The sequence below is a fragment of the Notothenia rossii genome (assembly GCF_949606895.1).
Source record: "Notothenia rossii genome assembly, chromosome: 1".
NCBI classification, from domain to species: domain Eukaryota; kingdom Metazoa; phylum Chordata; class Actinopteri; order Perciformes; family Nototheniidae; genus Notothenia; species Notothenia rossii.
Window position 1 is genome coordinate 75,608,013 of NC_136912.1, and position 20,302 is coordinate 75,628,314.

General features: G+C 39.9%; 1 protein-coding gene across 2 annotated transcripts in view; it reads left to right on the top strand.

Annotated features, from left to right (window-relative positions):
* ddah1 (dimethylarginine dimethylaminohydrolase 1) overlaps positions 1-20,233 on the top strand; it is a 75,788-nt gene extending 55,555 nt beyond the window's left edge. For both annotated transcript variants that reach the window (XM_079679408.1, XM_079679407.1), the window contains exons 3-6: positions 416-489; positions 7,702-7,821; positions 12,468-12,611; positions 17,733-20,233. In XM_079679408.1, the coding sequence (XP_079535534.1) occupies positions 416-489; positions 7,702-7,821; positions 12,468-12,611; positions 17,733-17,849 (455 nt within the window). In that variant the 3' untranslated portion in view covers positions 17,850-20,233. The remainder of the gene's footprint in view (positions 1-415; positions 490-7,701; positions 7,822-12,467; positions 12,612-17,732) is intronic.
* The last annotated feature ends 69 nt before the right edge of the window (positions 20,234-20,302 follow it).

Here is a 20,302-nt window from a genome sequence, read left to right on the forward strand (position 1 = left end):
GTGTAAAGAGATTCTGAATGTTTCAGGAAAAAAGTTTAAACTCTCTTTTTGTCCTGATCCATTTATATAAAATCCTGTCTGAAAATGAGCAGATCAGATTTTTGTCACTTTGTGATGTCATAATGTTTTTTTTTGGCTTGTGTAACCATTAGCCAATAACCAACCAAGGTAACATGTAGCATGACTTATTATTATTGTATGTATTTGGCAATTTGATGTACAGTTGTTGAAGCTTATTGCCTTTGATTGTTTTTGACTATCTTTTAATATCTCTTGTGTTTGTTGGTCTGTGTGCTGCATATAATTCAACCTACATGTCTTAATAGAGTTACATATTATTTTCTTAAATTAAAGTGAATTGAATATAATTGGTAGTTCCTTACACAACTTCTGTGGCGTCTTGTTCTTTCTTCAGGTCAAGAGTTCTTTGTGGGCCTTTCTAAGCGGACCAATCAGAAAGGAGCAGAGATCCTAGCAGATTGCTTTAAGGTGAGTTTTAATGGTGTATTTTTGTGAAAAAGGTCCGGATCACAATTAATACTTCGTAAAAGTAACTGAACCTTGCTGAAAATGACTTCAGTAATTGTGTATTCAAGCCAAGCACAGCATAAATAAAGAACATAAGTCCTTAAGATATCTTTAATGGATTTAAATGGTCTTAACTTGCATTAAGTGATATTTATAACCACTTTGGGGCAGCACAACTAACAGTAAAACAACACTCATAATATAACACCTCATAAAGTTAAAATGGCAAACATGTTGCCTATTTACACATTATACATAGTATCATTATTATTTAATTGGAGTTTGGCATTATTCTATCCGCTATATTTTGTTTTCCACCTAATCCTGAGGGCAATATCTAACTCTTTAGTAGCTAAATACTATTTTATTGTCTTTCTGCCTTCTTTTGCTCGACAGGCAGCGTATAATGGGTTTTTAAAGTTTTTTTGTTGAAAAAATGTGCCTGCTGCAGCTGAAAATGACACAGAACGCAGAGTCAACCACAATAAATTTTGGTTGGTTACACCAATATAATGAGCTGAATATTATGTTATGTATTATAAAATACAGAAACGTATTGTTGTTCTGCGCACTAAATGTTACGAGGCTTTGTCTAGCCTCTTAAATGCACAAGCGTGCTGCGAGCAATCAGACATCCGAAACACGAAACTCAGAGATAAATTGGTTATCAATCATAAAAGATTCAGGATAGGAAGATAACAGCATCATCTCTCAATGTATCTTGCTTTATTCATCCTCTTCTACCCTCTGTACTCTCAAATCCCATTTACTCCTTCATCCATCTCTGCCGCACTGCAGCCCCTGCTTCCTGTCCATTCATTCACCTCGGCCTCCATTTCTTCCGACTTCACGTTTGTGTCAAGGCTACACTGTCTAGGGCAGGGGTCTGCACCCTTTTTGACCAAAAGAGCCATTTTGTCCCCTTTTCCACACATTTTTTTTGTCTGGAGCTGCAAAACACATTTGATAGCTTGATAGTAAGTTGTATTTATTGTTATATCATAGACAAAAAACTACAGTTCTTTTGCATTTATTATTTATTACATTATAGAAAACTGTTTGCTCTAATAAGAAACAAAGAACTCGTATAAGGAGAATTAAAATACACAGGCCTACTTTAAAATAAATCAGAATAGAATAGAATATAACCATTTAATTTCATTATACATGTGAGATACAATGAGATGATAATAAATGCTTCTCCCTTTCAAGGTTGCCATGAAAACAAAAACAAAAGCATCACAACATAAGACAACAAAATACACGCAGCATACATACTTAGGAATAAGGAATAAAGAAATAAGGAATAAAGTGCAGTAATTATGTCCAGGAGTATAAAAATAAAATCTGTAATGTAATAAATAATAATAATAATAGTGTGTATTTATAATAATAATAATAATAATAATAATAATAATAATAATAATAATAATAGTAATGGTATATATGTATATATGTACAGAGTCACATTGATTCGCATGATTTCAGGTGTTGAGAGCAATGATGGCTCTTGGGGAAAAAACTGTCTTTGAGTCTGTTTGTTTTGGATGTGATACACCTGTAGCGCCTGCCGGAGGGCAGCAGGTTGAACAGGTGAAAGCCGGGATGTGAGCTGTCCATGTTTTTGGCTCTACTGAGGCAGCGGGAGGTGTAAATGTCCATCAGGGAGGGGAGAGGGCAGCCGATGATCCTCTGTGCTGCTTTTACGACTCTCTGGAGCCTCATCCTGTCGGCCTCAGTGCAGCTGGCGTACCACACTGTGATGCAGTATGTCAGTAGGCTCTCGATGGTAGAGCGGTAGAAGGTCACCAGCAGCTTAGTGGCCAAGTTGTTCTTCCTGAGCACCCTCAGGAAGTGCAGACGCTGCTGGGCCTTCTTGATGACAGCTGTGGTGTTGTCCTTCCAGGAAAGGTTGTTGGTGATGAGGACACAGAGGAACTTGAAGGTGTCGACCCTCTCCACACACTCACCGTTAATGTCGAGGGGAGCAAGGTCGGTAGTATTCCTCCTGAAGTCTACGATGATCTCTTTGGTTTTCGTGGGGTTCAGTGCCAGGTTGTTCACTGAACACCACGCTGAGAGCTTCAGTACCTCACTCCTGTAGACCGACTCGTCTCCTCCTGAGATGAGCCCCACCTGGACTTGGGGCACAGCACTTGGGGAGTCCTCTGCACATTTGAAGAAAATTAATATAATTAAAATGGGCCCACTTTGAAATAAATAAAACATATAGCTGCACCCTAAAAAGAGTTAACTGATTGAATTATGACTGAAGATCGTCAGCTGTCTTTCTCTTCCGTGTTTTTCCTCCAATACGTAAAGGCTGCAGCACCTTTGACAACTTCTCTCCACATATCAAATAAACCGGTAAGCCAGCATTGTTTGCTGTGAAAGCATATAACTCTGTCCACGCAGAATTAAACCCTCTGTGTTCCTCCAATACTTTTCTTTTCTTTGATTTATCCATAGTTCGCTCATCGAGCCGGGGGTCAGGTTATTCGCCTGCAAGAAAAGGCGCTAGTGCGTGACCGTAGCAGGATGTGACGCATATTTGAATTGATCTAATTCAAACCGTTTTGTTTTTTATTGATGTGTCACAGTATCACCTCAAAATACAAGATACGAAACATTTTTAACCGTGCAACAAAATATAAATAGTCCTACAAATATTTGTATTTCATTTCCTTCTTATTTTTGTCTTAGCTCAAGGGAGCCAGAGCAGAGGGCTTAAAGAGCTGCATGCGGCTCGAGAACCGCGGGTTGCAGACCCCTGGTCTAGGTGGATTATATTCTCTTCATATAAACCAAAACTTTTTCTAAGAGATCAAGTTACCCCTTCTTAACATCCTACTGGCTATATATATTTATATATAATGTATTTGATGACCAAAAAATGCAAAGTACCTCGAAATATTTTGGGAGGAGAAACAAGATTTTTCAATTAAACTATTTATCCCTTCTTTTTTCTTCAATGAAACTATATATTTGTGACTTATTTAAAGATCTTTGTCTAAGTCGGAACAAGTAAGGTGTGTGCTGAGTGCCACAGAGTGGTTTTGGCCTTCCATTGGATTTGTTGATGGTAAAATAAAATAAATCGATCACCAGCCTTTTTTTAAGTTCACAACAGTATATAAGCCTGGTCTGTGTCTCTTTTCAACCCTTGTTGTTGTTGTTGTTGTTGTTGTTGTTTTATATTTTAAATGGTTTCAATATTATTCCTTTTTCGACTGCTCTCTCAGTAATTACATTGCGCTGTGGCCTCGTTTTCCGCAACTGAGCTCAACAATCAACACTCCCACATGACACACATCCAAAAGAAATATAGCGCATAATATCCCAAACACCACTGAAACAACACAGATTCAGGCAAACTGGGAGAACGTGTACTTAGTCACGCAGCCTACAAACAGGGCCGCAGTGTGGGTCACCAACCCAGACTGATTATATCTGTCTTGTTTACTGTTATTGCAATGTGAAAAGGTTTCATACTGCAGACTTTATGCACTTGGATTTGCTCTGAGAGACTGAATCAAAAGAGAAAAGCAGGCTGACTCAGAAGTTCAGAGGTGGGTCATGGCATGAAGAGTTCAACACATTACGGTAACCTGAAAGGCCCGATGGCTGTGCTTCCTTCTTCCCATCTGTGTCTGATTTGAATTCCTCATGATGGATTCCTCCGTGTTTTCTTTTATCTTTGATAAGACAGAGCTTAATGATGCGTCTCCGGCAAATGACACTAGGAAAAATCACTTGAGCGTCCATTATTGTTTTTTCCGTTTTTTATCAGATTGATACCTGCTATCAATGTTGTTTTTTCCTTTCATTATCAAATTAAGGATCACTTTGTTGCCAGGTTTGTTTAGCACTCAACAACTGCATACAGATGTCAAAAGCTCTTTTCTCTACGGTCCTTACAGAGGTCAGATCAGGCCGTGCTATAGAATTGAATGAGTTTGTTCGTGAAGAAGTAATACAGAGGCCAAACTATTTATTTTCACCTGCAGATGTGTTGACTCCTAACTTGTACCAATAGGATTCAGACATAAACTCTGCCGAGTGAAGCCCAGTCTGTTCTGCTCCTGGGTTTTTCAGTAAGGTCTTTTCAGGTCACCACATGGCAGTAAATTCCGCCTGTTAGTGCAGATCAAAAGCAACTCTGTCTCTTCCCTAAGGATTTATCTTGATCAGGAGAAAAAGCATTACTCATATTTCTAAATTTGCACTGCAAGAAAACTTCCTGTTCATGGATAAGGAGTGGAGGAAGTTCAGATTACATAATTCCCAATTGTCCTTTTTGTTTCTTCAAAACAAGTGCCAGGAAAGAGTTCAGGAAAACATCCAGAATGGAGTAATTTAAGTTTCTTCCGATTATCTGCCAAATGCTGTTCTGTTCACTCACAATAACTATTTCATTGAATCATAACGCTTTAATTGAGCTAATGATGCAGCACAAACACTGGCCCTGAAGAGTGTTAACATAAACTTGAATGGAAAATGTTAAAAAAAAAAGTGTAACTAGGGAAAATGTACACCCTACTTTTGTGTTATGAAGCTAAGAGCTAAATTAACAATTGTAAAACATATTATGTGCTTAAAAAAACACATGGATGTCAGTTTTTAGATGCAAATCAAAATGTTATATGCTTATATAAAAGTATTCACTTAAAATCAGGGAGGAAGGTCATGGAAAATAAGCCTGAAGTCATATCCTATCATAATTCAAATTACAGCTCAGAATTACTTCAAGGTTTACAAATCTCTGTTGGACTCAACTATTTCTTTTGCGATTTAACAAAAGGGTTCGTGTTATTCTAACTGGGTCCATGCATCAAAAGCTCAAAGTAGTAAATGTACGCAAAAAAAAGTCAGCTATATAATATGTTACAATATATGTTGTTTCTGTTTAGTACACTCTAACATAATACTAAATATCCCTATAACCCTAGGCTTTAACTATTGCTAACAAGGAGACAAGCAACTGATATTTTAATGAAGGGGTCTGCCAAAATCCTCTATAAAAGGCTAAAGATAAGTTATATACTGAATGTGCTTTAAAAGTACTGTATATATGATCCTTTGCTGCACTAATATGCACCATATATCAATCCATACGGATGCAGTTTTAGACCTCCTTTGAGGGATAGGGTCCTGCTTGAACCCTTAAAAGTCTGCCATTGTTTTAACAGCTTTGGTCCTTTAGCATGAGGTATTTTAATATTTATGACTAAAGGAAGGAAAGGAAAAATGCCCCAATAAATGTTGTAATGTTGTTTGCTCATGTTGCCAGGCTACTGTTAATTACTGTAAGTGTGTCAATATCATTCATTCAGAAATATAATCCGTGGAGTCCTGATAAGGCAGGCTAGCTACAATTATGAGTGTTTTACACTTTGTAACCCAAAAAGTTATTTGGAATCTAGAACTTTGATTGTTGAGTCGCAAACATGTATTATAATAGAGAAATGCTTTGTGTGAGTTACTTATCCAGAGCCAGTTGTATTACCTAGCAAAGCAATGTTCTGCTGTGTTTTAATGGTAAGTTTGTTCACAAACTCTGGACTATACCTTTAGGATTTGAAACAAGTGTTCAGGGCCCTTTAAGATTTTAGCAAGTCTGTGTCATTTTCTATTCCCTTGTCATTGTTTTGTAACCTCTCCATATTTGGTACACAACATCCGGCAGCCAAAGAAAGCTTCTCCAATAAGGCTTCTACAATTTTCTCTGTAATATACAGTTGCAAGAAAAAGTATGTGAACCCTTTGGAATTACCTGGATTTCTGCATAAGTTGGTCATAAAATGTGTTCTGATCTGCACGTTTGAAGTTTGCAAAAGAGCACCTGGATGTTCCACAGCACTACTGGCAAAATATTCTGTGGACAGATGAAACCAAAGTTGAGTTGTTTGGAAGGAACACACAACGCTATGTGTCGAGAAAAAAAGACACAGCACACCAACACCAAAACCTCATCCCAACTGTGAAGTATGGTGGAGGGAGCATCATGGTTTGGGGCTGCTTTGCTGCCTCAGGGCCTGGACAGATTGCCATCATCCACGGAAAAATGGATTCTCAAGTTTATCAAGACATTTTGCTGGAGAACTTAAGGCCATCTGTCCACCAATTGAAGCTCAACAGAAGATGGGTGATGCAAAAGGACAACGACCCAAAGCACAGAAGTAAATCAACAACAGAATGGCTTCAACAGAAGAAAATAGGCCTTCTGGAGTGGCCCATTCAGAGTCCTGACCTCAACCCAATTGAGATGCTGTGGCATGACCTCATGAAAGCGATTCACACCAGACATCCCAAGAATATTGCTGAACTGAAACAGTTTTGTAAAGAGGAATGGTCCAAAATTCCTCCTGAGCGTTGTGCAGGTCTGATATGCAACTATAGGAAACGTTTGGTTGAGGTTATTGCTGCCAAAGGAGGGTCAACCAGTTATTAAATCCAAGGGTTCACATACTTTTTCCACCCTGCACTGTGAATGTTTACATGGTGTGTTCAATAAAAACCTAAAAACATATAATTATTTGTGTGGTTTTAGCTTAAGCAGAATGTGTTTGTCTATTGTTGTGACTTAGATGAAGATCAGAACACATTTTATGACCAATTTATGCAGAAATCCAGATAGTTCCAAAGGGTTCACATACTTTTTCTTGCAACTGTACCTGTGAGCCCTGGGCTCAGGAACGTCTTCTCCCAGACACTCTGTTGTTTCCGCCCCTGAACTGCCCAATACTTGTTTTTAAAGGCCACTTTAGACAGAGAGCTCTTTGAATCTTTTATAAAAAACATAGCATCCCATAATTTCACCTACACCGACTGAATTTACAGCGCTTTGTTGTGGTCCAACAGGATTTTGAAGCACTGACACTGAGAAAGGAGGAAATAAACTTAATGTATAATCCCTGTACAATCCAACCCTTGCTTTTTATATTTTTGTAATATAGTTATCTACGGTAGATATAATTATAGATTATGTTATCACATGATCTTCATTTTTGACACCACAAACCCAAAGTATTTTAAATTGATCCCAGCTCTACAGTTTGACCATACTGTAGATATAGGTGTTTTTAATTACAATATATGTTTATTATCTGAGACTGTCCTATCTTCATATTCAGTCTTTGCTTCACCTACCGTAATTGGATTGTGTTGTTGCAGGACTATGCTGTGTCAACCGTGCCTGTGCTGGAAGGGCTTCACCTGAAAAGCTTCTGCAGTATGGGAGGACCAGGCCTTATCCTCATTGGCTCCAGTGAACACGCACAGAAGACCCTCAAAGTATGGAGTTTGTGTTTGTATGAGTTGTATGTGCAGTAAAAGCATCATCCCATTGCTGTGCTTCCCCCAGCTGTAGTCATAGAAACCACGGAATCAATGTAATGGCATTGTTTTTATAACTATGACGCACATTGCAGCTGATTTTTTTGACTCTTGGCTTGACGCTGTTGGTATTAACGAGTCTATCCTTTTTTTTCTCCTGCTCTGCAAAGTATTCAGCAAGAATAACACTACAAGACAGGACATCACACGTGTTGATTCAGAGCAGACTCCCTTACTTACAACTCGATGGCTGTTTCCCACTGCAAGCACACTGAGACCACCTGTCACCTTCCTCATTAATTCATATTCTCAGCTAATCGGAGGGGATCGCTACAGGCGCTCTCACTCCAGCTTTAATTACAAAGATATTGTCCTTGCATTTAACAGCTTGAGCTCGTTATCGCATAAAAGGCTTTCTGAATCGATTGCTACCAAAGTCCTTGTAAAATAAACTAGGGAATGCTAAAGGACTAAAGGACCCTTAAGGAGACACAAATAGGATAATAAGGTTCAGTCCATTCCTCTGAAGGAATTATCCCATAAAATGTACAACCATCAACACATAGGACTATATGTGAACTTTATACGGCACATAGGGGTAAATGCAGGTGAATATGTACATCAATGTTGTGACACACGGGTAATATGTTTGATTTCAAAAGTAATGCCACACACACACACACACACACACACACACACACACACACACACACACACATATATATACTTGGCCTTTAAAGGTCCTTGCTGGCAGGACCTTTCATTTGCCTCCTAGTGTGATATCTCCCCCTACTGGCCCAACTCCACAGAAGGGTACTTTAAGTCAAGTGAAAGCCATTTGGTGTATGTCAGAAGGGGCAATTGAAACCAGACCATCTGACAGCACATCCCAACATACTTTATAGAGCAGCACATGGTCAGACTTACTGGTTTTGTATGCATGTTTGTATCGCGGAAGTGTACACAAGACGTCAAGAATGTATGCATTACCACATGTTCTCATAAATTCTATATCCCAGCATCGACTCATTAAAATTCCTGCCTGTTTGATCACACCAGAGATTAGCTGCCGGGGCGAGGAGGGGCCGTCAGCGAGACTAAATGACAGAGCTTTTCTAATTACAGCTTACGTCACCCTCTCTTGGAGCAATTAGCTCCTGTTTTAAAGGACCTTTAACGACCGTGGATGTGTAATTAGGTAATGTTCTCGTTGTTGGGGTGTGGGGTGAAATGTCATGAATGCTATTTTAATTCATTCAAAGTGCTTGTGTTGGATGTAAATGCAGCTCTTATGGCAATGAGGTTGTATACCCCTGGACAATGTAAACCAATTAAAGCTGGAGCCTGACTAATTTAAACAGTCTTTAGGGAGCTAAAATGTTGCTGCTATAAAATATTCAGTTAAGAAAAGAGACCCTGGCCTGTTGGCAGAGTGAGGTCTGTATATGTATATCTCACTGACATCTGGTTAATAAGGCTGTTCATTTTCACTCTGTTCAGCAGTTTGGCTTTGTCTCTATCCGGGATGTGTGCTCAGAATGTGTATAAGTGTACGCCATGTGTAGTCTCCAGTCTGTGTTTAGCTCTCCCGTGGATGGGAATACACGTTGACCGGATGGATTTCATCATCCATGCCGCTGTCACTGCCAAACTTCACTCATGAAGTCATCATCCCAAAATACTGCCTCCTGTCAGAGGCTGCAGCACCCACTCCCTGTTCCCTCTCACACCTCCCTCCCTATAGCAGAGGCCAGAGCTAGTTTACCAGAGAGCCCTTCGTTCACTCAGCCCTTGTTTGATTCATGAGGTCATTCTTCTTGCCTGGTCAGGGCTTTGTCTTCACATCAAGGACTTTTTATTTATAACACAACAAGATGACAACCCTGTGAAGGTTGTATTCAGAATGGTGATATTTGATTTTGATAAACACATTGATGCGTTATCTAGTACTTTATGCTGTTGATTATTTAGATATAGGTCTAGGAATTTTGGCTTTATTTCTTCCAGGGACTTAAGTGATTTACTTAACCCTGAGGGAATGGCAATCTAATCTATAGTTTTGAGATATTTAGTTCATTGCTGGACAGCTGACTAGAGGACATTGTCTTTCCTAGTGTCACACCGGTATCGTGGCTAAGAAAAAAGGATGAGCTAGGCAGCCTGTTTCATATCAGGAAAAGGACCATATATGGCATCTGAGAACTGGCTTTCCTCACTGATGATGTTATTGAGTTTGTGAGTCAACCTTGTATTCCAACAGTATCGAAAGTAGTGAAATAAACATTTATCTTACATCAACAGTAACCATTTGTATTTCCCCTCCAGTAGTTGGAAGTGGCCTCAAGTTTGATGTGTCATGCTGCTGTTGTTCATCACTGAAAAAAGTATTGTAAAACTTTTAAAGGCTTCCTGGGAAGGATTACCACAATGAGCATTATACATATTCATATTAGGTGGCAAAATACAGATTATCTAGATGACCACTGTGAGCCGCATCAGGTCCAGAAAATGTGTCAATGTATTTGTTAACTGGGGAAGATTGCCCAGAGGGGATTTAATTACCTTCCAGTAAATATTGTGTTTCAGCAGCTCTGACTGAGCACAGTTACCACTCGGTGTATTAACTGGACCCCGGCAACAGCCCAGATATAGGTTGATGCTGATTGGCTGAAGCTTTATGTCTGGTCGATGGCCAGGGTGATGGTGTACTGTAGAAGTCTTGGTTATCCATTTTCACCACAAATTTGAGGCATAATAATAATGAAAGGCTGACGATTGATATTAGCAAAACATCTGGAAATCTTGCCCAAAAATGTCTTAAAATCATACCGTAGCCAAGATAATCCTACCCTTAATTGTGTATTTCTTGGGCCTGTGATAAAAATAATAAAAAACATCTTCAGTATTAATAATACTTGAGATAGTTATCTGGCCTTATATAGAACAGTAATACCCCTAGGCATTGATGCCAGGAGAACAAACTGTTATCTTAAAAATATCTCAAGACTTATTTGCATTTCATGAATCAGAACATTAAAAAAACCACAATGAGCTGTAGGACATATCCCTTAAACCTATAGTTGTTTTGGGTGGGGAATAAGATGTATTTGGGACTCTGAGTGAAGCAGGAACTGTGATATTTGGTAGAGTCAACGCTTATTCTCCCCTCTTCCATTTTGAATACCGCTGTGTGGGAGACAATGTTAGCGGTCACGCGCATGGACATTGTTTTCACTGAGGGCTGCTGCACACACCCACAAGTGACCTGGGAATGTATGGTCAGATTACACATACACATACGCATAGTAGGCTCACACAGCATGTACTCAGAAATGGCCATCGCAGCTTGTAGGAAGAACATTTGATTTACCGTTCATTTATTGTTTATTCATCAAAGAAACGTATGTCTAACCTGCTAGGACATACTGGTGTGCTGTAAACGTTTTGCTTTTGAGTACTTTGCAACACTTCCCAGAGATCGCTCATTTAAAAACAGGTCCAGTCGAACGCTTTCCTTGTGTTTCTTTTTAATGGTGGGATATAGTGATCATCATACTAACCACAAGATTGGTCTTTTATTTATTCCAACCAAGAACTGTTGCTGCTGCCAGAAACATAAAATGTGTTACTTCCTGTGTGCCAAATAGATTTGTCATGAAAGCCCAGCAGAGTACTTGAAACAGCACATTTGCTCCTGGGTTGGATCAGTCAGATCTATTTATTTGACAATAACTCCGTTTTTAGTGTCCAAGGACTGTGACTTTGTTCTGGTAATTATGCAAATAATGTAATGCAACGTAAGTTCTTTCTTTATCACACAGGAAAAGCCCTCTAGTGGGAAGTGAAAATACATTCTCTATAGCAACAGAGCCCATTGTGCTCACCAACCTCACTGTTTTCCCCACCCTGTGTGTGGATTTTATGAGAAAAATCTAATCCACATTATTGAAATTAAAATTTCAACAGTGATTTTTTTTGTTCTTTTAATCATGATTCAAAAGATTCAACTGCTCTCGCCAATTAAAAACTAAAGATAAAAACAGGAAGAAGCGTGTTAGAAAAGCACAGAGGAGTCTACACTATATCTGTTGAAAAGATCTACCTTCTCAAAATACCTTTCCTAAATGTTGACGCTTTTAGATTTTTTTTTCTTCCATTCCACCTCCCCTCCCCTTTTTGTCTCTGAGGTATCCGTCCACAGATGTTCTGCTCATAAACATTAAGAGGCACCTGCCTCTCCTCTGTTCATAACATCCTCACCCGCCGACTTCCACTTGGCAACATGGGCGTCTTCTCTGCCTCTCTTCCCCCACCTCCTGTCCTACCTTCAACCCCTTCAGATTACATAAATAACATGACATCTGCTGAGAAAGAATGTCTGTCTGCTCCTGTGTTCTCCATTAAGGCCCCCTAGGCCCCCGAGAGCGGTTTGGCCAGCAGAAAGACGCGGTGCTGCTTTTGGTATTGGGCCTTGCTTCAGAATGAAAATACCTGATAGTCTGAATAACGTAATGTTTTCTGTCTGAGTCTGGAAGTCATGTGCACTGCAAACTGCCTGTTTACCTAAAAGCTATTTCCTTTGTGTGTTCTATCTTTTTGTGTAGATCATGCAGCAAATGAGTGACCATCGCTACGACAAACTGACGTTGCCTGATGACCTCGCTGCCAACTGCCTCTACATGAACCTACCCAATAAGGGACATGTGCTGCTTCACCCCACTGCAGAGGAGTTTCCAGAGAGTGTCACGGTAATCCTCAATTCATTTCACCTCCACAGTGACTCACACACAATCACACTCTCCTTTACAATCCTGAGGTTACACCTTGGGAGAAAGGACAGCCAGACTGGTTTAGTGGCTTACATTTAAAGAGCACTTGCCTTTGTTGCTCTCCATCCTGTCCAGACCTCTGAGATAAACAAAGCCTGCAGAATCTACAGTATGTGGTGATTTTACACAGACCGCTGCAGGTCAGCCACAGCCAGCACTGCGTTTTATAACAAAAGGAATTTACAGTTTTTATGTGAAGTGACCTTTTGCCAGAAACTTTGGGTGTCTTTTTCCTCACAACTTTTACAGTTAGTTGATTTAAAAACAATCTTGAATATACCCAAATCAATCTCTGAATCTCAACATAAAGTCTTTAAGACATGCTTTTAGCCCCACAGCTTTACTGTTTGGGCTCACCACTGTCATAAGTGTAATTTCCAGGCACAGCAGTAAAGTTACTTGCTGTCAGACAGAACATTGTCTTTTTTCACCTATGGTGGCCAAGTTGGTACTTTTTCAGGAACTCATTATGTAATTTCAAAGAAATATTGATGTGTTAGTCCCACCACTTTCCAGTCCTTATAGCATGTGCCCTTTGTTAAACTGTTAAACTTTGTTAACTGTATGCTGGCTTAATGTACCTGGCTAAACTCATCTCAGTGTCTGAGAACACAAGACCCTTTCTGAAATGTCTTCCTGACATACTGTCTTTCTTCAGTTTTTTAAAACCACAAGATGTGCATTTACTGTAACACATGACACATTGGCTTCCAAAGTAGTTCATAAATGACATGTTATTGTCTCCCTTTGCCTGTTGGTTTGGCACGGTTCAGCAGTAGCCGTTTCACTGAGGTGCTTTGGGGTCACTCCTCTTCACATCAAGTCAAACGGATTCTCACAGGATCAAACCCAGCACCCTACAATCTGCAGAGACAGTGCTCAGACCTCAAATGTACTCTGTGGTTAAAACCCCTATCCTCCGCTCGCTATTTTTAGAGGGAAGAATTCACAAAATGATACGTCTTCAGACCTACAGTCACAACGAAGGCTCAGTTTTTTCCAGGAAGATTAACTGGGAATTCAACTTGAGCATAATAAAATCTATTTGTGTATATTCTGCTTCCTGCAGAGGAAGTACCTATTTAACGGACCATTTAGAGCAATATTTGAGGAATGTAAGTTTGTTCCATGATCCAGTTTCCTTTATAATGTTCAGACCCACCAAGCATTTGCCTAGAACCCATTTGAACCAAACCTGTGTTTAAGGAATTGCTGTTAGAAGAAAGTGGAAAAACACGAATAGCATATAGTTGATTATCATGCCTTGCTTTTCTGCAAATCCAGAGTTTGTACCCGTTTCCCAGGGAACTTGTTCCCTCTTCCTCCAATAAGATTAAGCACAATTAACTCTGCAAGACTGCAGGAATTTCAGGTCTATTTTTAGTCTGCTTGTGAAGTTACATACGAGTTCCCCTTTAACAAAGGCAGGGGGTCATGAGGGAGGATTGGTGGGAGTAAGGGGGTGGAGACGGGGCATCTTTAATGGTTAGAAGTGGCGACGGCCTGAGCTCGGTTTATAGATAAAGAAACCGTGCAGACAAAAGGCTGAGTGAAATATAGCTGCTCCTACTGTGTGGGACCATGCCACCCGTTGACCAAACATATAAATATCTACTGCAGTAATGAGAACTCTGAAAATGAGAAAAAGAGACACATTGGAGGTGGAGATGCTATAAACAGCAGGGGGGTTGGTAGGGTTGTTTTGGGGGAATTATACAAAACTTTCCCTGAGTTGACCCTGTGGTCACGTGGTCTGAAAACAGTTTTTTGGATGGCGATGTCACTGGGTTCTTCCAAATCTTGATTCCTCAAACTGTTTCTTGTGCACCACTCCCGGTGTCCCAAGCTGGGGCGACCTGTGGCTACCGCAATTTTAACAACCCTCTCAGTCAATTGTCCTTAGTGTCGGAATAACATAGTGTAATATTTACTCACACATTAGTAATATGCCCCCCAACAGCATACCTAGAAATGCACTTGTTCAGATGTGTTCAGTGGTCCTTCTGCTGTCACCATATAGCTGACAATTTTTTGGGAAACATTTATATAGATATATTACATATTATTATAAATAGATATATATATAAAATTAAGCATGAACACCATATTTGAAAGTGGTATAATGTTGTAACAGGGCTGTATGTTGGCACTCTGCCATAGTTTAAGTTACTTGATGAGTAAACGGTGCGTACGCTCAAAAGATGGCGTACGCCAGTTTCTAAGCGATGTCCGCGATTTATAGAAAACTAACTTGACGGGAAAATGTGCGGTCCTCCACACAAACTCTGACCCATGCGTACGCACTGCACAAAAACGGGAGGGACGAAAAACTGCGACACTGTAGGCAGAAGGAAGAATGGAGAGAAATATGTGGAAATAATACAATAAATCAAATGTTACCTCTCATTTATCATATATGAAGAATTACTTTGCAAACATTGATTAAAGCCAATCTTAAAATGATTAAACAAACGCCTGTTTGAGACTCCTCAGTGCACACAAAAACATAACTGGGAGAAATACATATATACATATATATATATATATATATATATATATATATATAAATGTTATTGAAAGCCACCTGGAATATGTTGTGTTAATGTTATGACATGTATTCTCATAAATGATGCGGTATGCAGGAGGACAGAATTACGTCTAAAATGAGGCCGTTTTGCTTTTCTATAGGTAGATACGAGCATAGTTTTATATACTGTCACGTTTAATCATGTTTTAATGCTGTTTGCTAAGACTTGATAAGTCGCTCATAAAACACAGGAGGAATGGAAACTAAGAACACCATATATTTGGTAGACTTGGCAGCTGATATAACTCAACACATTAGTTGTATTTCCTTTAACGGGTGGATATAGAGTTGCTGCAGTGGAAAAACTGCGCACGGCTGATCGACAGCTGGAACACAAACCACCAAATAAAATAATAAACATTAATTGACTCCACTCCGCAGGAATCCCCCGATACCTTCTTACAGCTGCTCATCATGGGGTGGGGGGGGTCTCCTGTCCCCGGCACAAACACACTGACACACTGCCAAACTGCCTGAGGAAGGTTATGTGTATTTTGTCATAAAAAAAATTCGGACCACTTACACTGAACAAAAATATAAATGCAACACTTTTGTTTTTGCTCCCATTTTTCATGAGATGAACTCAAAGATCTAAAACATTTTCTATATACACAAAATAACCATTTCTCTCAAATATTGTACACAAATCTGAAAAAATCTGTGATAGTGAGCACTTCTCCTTTGCCGAGATAATCCATCCCACCTCACAGGTGTGGCATATCAAGAGGCTGATTAGACAGCATGATTATTGCACAGGTGTGCCTTAGGCTGGCCACAATAAAAGGCCACTCTGAAACGTGCAGTTTTGCTTTATTGGGGGGGTCTGGGGGGGTCCGAAAACCCTAGGGTTAAACCCTAACCCTAACCCTAACATGTCACCCATCTCCTTCGCATAGAGTTGATCAGGTTGTGGCCTGTGGAATGTTGGTCAACTCCTCTTCAATGGCTGTGTGAAGTCGCTGCATCTTGATATGCCACACCTGTGAGGTGGGATGGATTATCTCGGCAAAGGAGAAGTGCTCACTATCACAGATTTTTTCAGATTTGTGAACAATATTTGAGAGAAATGGTTATTTTGTGTATATAGAAAATGTTTTAGATCTTTGAGTTCATCTCATGAAAAATGGGAGCAAAAACAAAAGTGTTACATTTATATTTTTGTTCAGTGTATTTATTTATTTTGGTGACGATCCGACCTCCATGCTGCTACTCTGGTTCAAACTGGACCCACCAAACAATGGGATTTGTCTCCACCTCCCCAAAATAACCTAAATCCGACACGGTGTGAGATGTCTTTTTTAGCTGTTCTGTCGTCATTCCCTGCGATCTTCTTCATGCAGTCAGTCAAAATGAATGAAAGGGCGTTTCTTTGACTATTTATAGGCAAATATGGGCGCTACGTGAAGCCCGCAAAAGCTGCACCGCATTTCGAGTTGATTGTGATTTATAAAGTGTAACCAGCGTAGGACGTGCCGCACGCAAGTCCTACGCCGGTACGCAGTGTTTTATGAATTGGAAAATATCTGTGCGTATTTATTTGCTTTGTCCTACGTAAGCAACCTTCCCACATGAATCCTACGCAAGGCTTTATAAATGAGGCCCCTGATCTGCACACTTGCAACCTAACTTTCTCGGGTAGGAAAAAGAGTTATAAGTCACATGACAGCTGTGTCTTTAAACACGGCATTTGGATCACCAGAGGCTTCGTCAGCCATATTGCATCATGAGATAAGAATTTGTTTAGCTGGTCCCTCTGGCTGTGCTGCAAGGCCTCGCTCAGTATCACAGCAGACTTGAAATGAGAATTTAAAGAGAGAAATATCCTGGAAGTGTGGTCGGAAAACACAGTTTTTCTCCTGGAAAATGTCCACAGGGTGACACACTACTTTACAAGGGTCTTTTGAGAATGTCGTAATAGTTTTCACTCCCATCTTTTTTTAATATATTTTGCCGGGCGACCAAGAAACTTTCTCGAATGCTTCTACTCCAGCTTCACATTTTGTGTCTCTCTGCAGGGCGTTTATATCACAGAACATTACAAGTTGACAAGTCGAGTAAACAAGCTTAAGTGTTGCGTAAGTTCCCCCTTGCAGTTTAACGACTGCCAACTGTGCTGTACTTCAGATTTTTCTCAAGGGCTTGTTATAGTAGTGGCTGGTCAATACCTGCAACACTGGCTCACAGTCAGGAGGCAGAACAGGAACAGCTGTTGCCATGACAATATCTATTTTGCATTTGATAACTTTTTTCTAATGTAGAAATGCAGCTTCTTGAATCCCAAATACTGTATATAATAGCATTACGACATCTTTATTCAGTAATAGTTGGCTGAACACTGTGTTTCCTTGAATTTGAGATGACATCCTTTTATAATAAGCTTTCATGAAGTGTAAAGAATCTAAAAGAGCAGGATGTCACTTTTTCCATTGACGCCCTGTCTTTATGTCCCGCAGGTGTTCGATAAATTGAAGGACCACATGCTGATCCCGGTGTCCAACATGGAGAAGGCCAAGCTGGACGGAGCCCTCACATGCTGCTCGGTGCTAATCACCAAGAGGGCCGACATCTGAGCCGCTCAGCAGGGGGTCTCTGAGTGCATGGTACCCAAGTGGAGCCTGTATCACATCACTAAGGATCCCAAGGTTTAGCTAATCTATTTTGGTACTCAGAGGAAGGATAGGCAACAAAAACTAACATTTAATTTAACAAAATTGTGAATAGATCAGTTTACTTGAAAGACATTCGGTTAATGTTGTCTCTTAAAGAAATAGTATATTACATTAGAATCATTATTATTAAAATCTAGATTTTTTTAGTTTTACATTTTTCTAATTAAAGCTCAATGCAATCCAAGAAAACTAATTGGGAGGTTTGATAATGGGTTTTCCCCATGTTAAGCTATATATGTTTTTTGATCGTGTTTACTCCAAAAAGTCTACAAATTATAAACATTTGGTTCAGGATGACCCACTAGCTGAGTGGTCATGGCACATACCACATTGGCACTATTGTCCTAAACAGTAAGCGTCTCATCTGTCTCTCCACTATCACTATGATAAAAGGATGAATGCACAAAAATAATTATATAATCTTTATGAGTTACTAAATGATCAGATCCCAGATCCGAGGGGTTCTAATGTGCCACATTAAGCATCTCTGAAACCTGCAAACCAATACTTGTTTACACTGTTTAGTTTTGAACACCTTAAGAGATCTACAGTATACTGTATAGCACTGGACCAATAAAACCTGATGAATCAGTTTGATCAAATGTTTTAGTTGCCACATTGAGTACTTTTAGTTGAGTTGCAATGCAGGCCTTTGACTAAGAACTGACAGATAAACTTCCTGTTGAACATACTTCATTGGGGGTTTGCATCTTTGTCACCTTTTTCATGCCTTTCCACCAGCTAGCAACCAGTAGCCTGTTAATGTATTCTATAAGGACCACCTGTACCATTTTCAGAGCCTTTTGGCATCCCTCCTAATGAGCCTTTGTTTAGATTCATGTGGGGATGCAAATGTTCAGATTCTGTGCCAACCCTATGGACGAGAGAGAGAAGCCGCCTGTGTGGGAAATGAATGTCTTCATTATATAAAACCCTAGCTTTCATTTATTCCAACACCCCTGCTTCTCTAAATTTAAATGTAAAGTCTGTATGAAACACACAATGTCTCTCCTGCTGAATGATTGTGAAGGCACTGTTGTGTTCTCACTCCATTAGTTCTGCCTGTTATTGATTACACTGATTCTTTGTGTTCCCTGTCTGGTAGTTTGTACTCAAACTGAATGGGAGCATGCTGTGAGAGTGATGTCTATTACACTAAATCCAATAGCACCAAATGTGACTGCAGTGTGAGAGTTTTGGACTTGGCATGCAGAACAAGCTAACAGCTTGGTGTGTTTCCATATGTCTCCACAACTGTAGGTGCAAACACGAGTCTTAAGGATGTTAATGAGTTCTGTTTTGGTGGCCTTATCACTGTTGTTGCTGAATCCCCATTTGAAGCCTGTAGATTTGACATCTTGAATACTGTACTATATACTGTACATGTAAAACCATGTTTTTTCTCAATGTGATTGTAAGTGAAAGTTGAGGAAATGACATCAGGAGGTGATTCAACCTCCCTCTGTAGACGTTGGCGTTTGGGCAAGTGGGCAGTGAGGAAACATGGAAAGAATTCCTGTTGGGAGGAGATGCTTGTTCACCAGTAAACACTGACTCTTAAACTTTTCTCTGTCTTTCTGCCTAACTCTAAACAATCGCCCTCTCTGCTCCTCTGCTATTGCCTCATAGACAATCCGGGCAAATGTATGGCCATGATATCATACAGTTTGGCGAACGCTGTAGATGTGATGGCCTGCTGTTAAAGTGTGACACTAGTAGTATATTTTACAGCTGGCTGGATGCGAGGTGATAGAATAGTTGCAGAGCATCCAGTTGTGATTCTCACGCAGTTACTCCATAAGGCCAGACCAGTCATTAAAAGCCAGGGACAAGATCTGCACATGGAGTCCTATATACAGTACATTGCACTTAATGCAATGATGGCTACATGTGTTGTCCCTGTCAAATTGAACAAATGCATCATTAGGCTTCCTGATTCGTCAACCATTGGATTTTATCTCACATTGCTCCAATCACTCGTTGGTTGTGCAGCTCTGTGGCAGAATGAGATGTTCCTATCGGCGCTGATTCAGAACATTTAATACAGGTTTGGTTCTTGGCTGGCAGGTCTGTGAGTAACTGTGGCGGAAAATGTGTGCTGACTTTGTTGAAGGTTTATTTCTCCTCTTACTAATCCCCTCACTCACTACAGTAGTCATGTTGTTGTGGTTGCCCTTATTCCAACTGAGGGCTCTTGGATTTCATGCAAGTTGTGAGTAAAATTGTTTGAATCATCGTAAAATTAGCTTTTCGTCTACTTCATGTAATAAATCATCTAGCATTCACCTGTGTTGTGTTTTTTTTTATTGTTCAGGCCCCAGTTAAGAAGTTTTAACTAATCTGTCATGTCATGG